Source organism: Alosa pseudoharengus, unplaced genomic scaffold (assembly GCF_046254945.1).
Source record: "Alosa pseudoharengus isolate Yale_2024_CS ecotype anadromous, Long Island Sound unplaced genomic scaffold, YU_APseudo_1.1 YU_APseudo_1.1_scf_21, whole genome shotgun sequence".
Lineage (NCBI taxonomy): Eukaryota > Metazoa > Chordata > Actinopteri > Clupeiformes > Clupeidae > Alosa > Alosa pseudoharengus.
This window is the reverse complement of record NW_027468674.1, coordinates 7,984,143-7,988,035: the sequence shown is the minus strand read 5'-3', so window position 1 is coordinate 7,988,035 and position 3,893 is coordinate 7,984,143. Positions and strand designations below refer to the sequence as shown.

Below are 3,893 nucleotides of genomic sequence, written 5' to 3'. Positions count from 1 at the left end.
TCCATGAAAACAGTCCAATCTGTGCAATCAAAACAGCCCTGTAATTGGGAAACAGACTCATCATTCCAGACCTTGATCTCTCTGGTTTTTACTTTCTCCCTCTTAAGCACAGGTCTATACCTAGGAGTGAGATGGATAGCATTGTGATCGGAGGAACCAAGAGGGGGCCGAGGGGAGGCCTTGTAAGCCTCCTTAATTGAGCCATAGCACAGATCTAGAGTCTTATTTTTCCTAGTTGGGCATGTGACATATTGATAGAGGTTGAGACTTTTGCTCAGTTTGCAGTTATTGAAATCTCCCATAAGGAGACACGGGGCATCCGGAGAAAGAGACTGAAGTCTTTGAATCACCGTATGGATAGTATCAGCAGCAGTTTGTGTATTGGCTTTGGGGTGTATGTATACTACAGTCACAAATATTTGGGGGAACTCCCTTGGGAGATAAAATGGGCGAACAGAGACAGACAACAGTTCGATGTCAGCTGTGCATATTAATTCCCTGACAGTGATGTTGTTACACCACCTCTGGTTTATATACACACACACACCGCCACCTTGAGATTTTCCCGTAGATGTAGCGTCCCTGTCCAACCTGAAAGGCGCCCCAAAGCCGCTGATTGATAAGTCCGCATCGTTATCTCTAGATGACAGCCACGTCTCACTGAAGGCCATAATACAGGCGTTCCTGTATTCGTGTAAGTAATTCGAGTTAGCGTGCAGCTCATCGATTTTGTTTCTGAGCGACTGAACGTTCGCAAGTATTATGGATGGGAGCGGAATGCGCCGCAATGTTTGGCGTTTTAGCCTGAGTCGGACGCCACCCCTCCTTCCTCGTTTCCTCGCGTTGCGAAAGTTTTTTCCAGTTTCCAAAAGACTTGTTCCTAGAGATCTCGGTCAGAATATCCTCAGTCACAAGTGGGTCCAAATATAAATCCCCTCTGCTCGGATTGTCCCAACGCATTAAACATTCCCGAGAGTATATCCTTACCGGCTCGTGTAGCTGATCCCGTGCGCCTTGGACATGATAGATCCATAAAGTCCATAAAATCCATAGAATGACAATATAAAGTATCTCCATAATGACTGGTTGAATGAGCAATCACATTTAGTCCGAAGATTTGGATAAGACAGGATACAACTTCTAGAACAAACAAGACGCATACAAAGTTACATTTCAGAAATTGGTTATGTCGCATACAAAGTTACATTGCAATCCCACATTTTGTTTTTACGCATGAATGGTGTTGTGAAGCAAAGCAATTGCAAAGCATAGCAGCAATATGTTTTAGCAAGGCGCATCTTCATTCAGAACTCAAAATCATATTTTCAATAATTTCCCTCACCATCCCCTTGTGTTTTGTTGGTATAACATTTCTTTTATTTACACAAGGTTCCAGCGTTACATCTCACATTTCAATTTTTCCAAGGTTTTTTGGCAGCATGGTTCGGTTCATTTTTATTATTTTTCAACAATAGACAAAACAAACAAATAAATTACATGGAAATAGCCCAAGACTCAGACATAACAAACGAATGAAATGGAAATAGCCCTAGTAAAAGGAACATAAAAGAATGAAAATGAATACAATAAAAAGAAGTAAAAAATCAACAAGAGGAATACATATACATATGACTATAAAACAGTCCATATGGCATATTAAAAGAGTACAATAAAAAACAAACAGTGCAGTTTTAAGTCTCTTTTTAAAACAGATATAATCTCCAATGATGGACGGAGTAATGGCTGAATGCCATTTCATGCTTGGTATTGACTCTGGGGATGACTAGCTGATCGGCCCCAGTATGTAATGATTTGCATACTGGAAGAGCAACATCAAAACCTGATTTATTCTTCATTACCAAATATGTTGAACTGTCTGCTCTAAATAAGTCATGACAGAACCATTTAAAGGACATTATTTATAGATTTTGTATTTTTGTCATTCAATGTACTGTGTAAAAAAAAAGTGTGATCCCATCCACAGAGTAGGATTCTCTCAAAGATTTTTCCCACTAATACCACATGGTGGACTGTCTTGCATCCGCAACCACATGTCCCGCATCTCTACCGGGTTCATCTGATGCACCAGCATGATTTCACGATAAACACAGGGGAGATTTAGGTCATCGCTGATGCCGAATGTCAGAAAACCGCTGTGGTTTGTGAGCTTTACACCCACTTGCTGCAAGCACAAGCCCAGAAAGACATCATCGAGTGGGAACAGCTTCACCTTCTGGGCCGCCACATCCAGTCCCAACATAGTCTGCCGTGACATCAGATATCCACCGCCACTTGGAAAGGGTGGATAGAGCTTCCCCTCTGGGTACATCTCCTCAGGGACAAAATACTTTGAGTTATTGTCTCGGACAGGCATCTCAGGTCTGTGGATGTATCCAGCAAACAGGTGATTTTCAGGTTTGTGGGCTGTCAGGAACTCAACCAGATTCCCTGTGTTCACAAACACGTCGTCGTCGCCCTTGAACGCAAACTGCGCACTGCTGCACTTACGAGAGAACCAGCTGAGGAATCCCACCTCCTTCCGAGGCAGGTTGAAGAAGATGTCAGCAAAGTCCCACTGCAAGATGTCCCTATAGCAACGGCTTTCCCACTGCAGCAGTTGCTGGAGGTCGTGACCCGGCACCTGGTCTTCTGAGCGGCCCATCAGGAAGACCAGCTTAACTCGCCGACCCTGGATTCTACCTGCACGACCCCAGGTGTCCCGCAATGCAGCACGGCGGTCTACATTCACAGCTGTGGACTTCACGGCCAACAACAGATAGAGGTCATCCTCGCAAGGTGAAGGGGTCAGCAGAATTGGGAATGCTCGGCAATGCCTGTAGCGTAAGAATTCCTGGTATGACTGGGGCAGGTGTGATGGAATGACCTCTGTGCCATCATTGGCAGAGCATGTAAAGTTCCACTGGACAGTGTAGAGGCCTGCTGGTGCTGAGGCAGTGCCATTATGAGATATGTTGGACCAAAAAGGGCATGTATGTGTGTATATCTGGTAGAAAGGGGGCGATTTTGAGTCCAATGGGAAGACCAGGTGGTGGTACATCTGGTACATCAGACAGCAGAGGATGAAGGCCACAGCACTGACCAGAGCACACCGGTGGTACCGAACTCTTGCCATCCTCCTCTTCATGCTGAAGGGCAAAGCAGATGAGAAAGCAGGTCAAATGAGAGGCAATGACAAGACATCAGAGTTCACCAATTATTTACATTTATTCATTTAGCCCTTAGAACCCTAGACTGTTTTAAGGGCATTTTCACTACCTTTAGTTAGAAGGATTTATCCCTGTCACTACACTGCACATCAAACGTAACGTCTCTCTCCTCCTCCTCCGAATCCACCTGTACTTCTCCTTCCTCTTTGTTACTACACTGCACATCAAAGCTGTGTTCCACTCCTTCAGCCTGTGCACTCGATGTCGACGGCCCTGCACCCGCTGTAACAGTCGACCTTGGGGTGAACATTTCTGTGATTTTGACACATTTTGCTGCGTCCACTTGTAGGCTTTTTAGCCTTTTGTCTCGCAGCTTCTGTGCGCCCCCCTTGCGCTTTTGTGGTTTATTAGGCCTACTATCCATTTTCACAATTTCACAGACGGAAACTCACTTCTCTCCGCGGTCAGACAGCTCAAATGGCAAAATTGGATAACCCTGGGAGGGGAGGGGGAGGGCTGAGAGATGTCATAGGACTAGCCCAATGTCCGTCAAGAAAATTAACCAATGGGCCGCGTTTCGTGTCTCAAATACCGTCGCGGTGAATATTTTTATTATTATTATTAAATCATGACAGCCCGGCCCAAAAATGTGCGTCGGCCCACCGGGCATTGCCCCGTACGCCCGATGGCCAGTCCATGCCTGTCTATGCAGTCATCCTGAAATAA

The 3,893-nt window shown here is 45.2% G+C and overlaps 1 protein-coding gene across 1 annotated transcript; it reads right to left on the bottom strand.

Moving 5' to 3' along the window:
* Positions 1-1,996: 1,996 nt before the first annotated feature.
* On the bottom strand, positions 1,997-3,145 carry LOC143138704 (N-acetyllactosaminide beta-1,3-N-acetylglucosaminyltransferase 4-like). Its single transcript, XM_076299123.1, has one exon. It carries the CDS (start codon positions 3,143-3,145, stop codon positions 1,997-1,999), a length of 1,149 nt encoding a protein of 382 aa, XP_076155238.1.
* Positions 3,146-3,893: the final 748 nt, after the last annotated feature.

Bases quoted from the DNA above. Each gene is read 5' to 3' on its own strand.
- LOC143138704 (XM_076299123.1), bottom strand. From the start codon at position 3,145: ATGAAGAGGAGGATGGCAAGAGTTCGGTACCACCGGTGTGCTCTGGTC.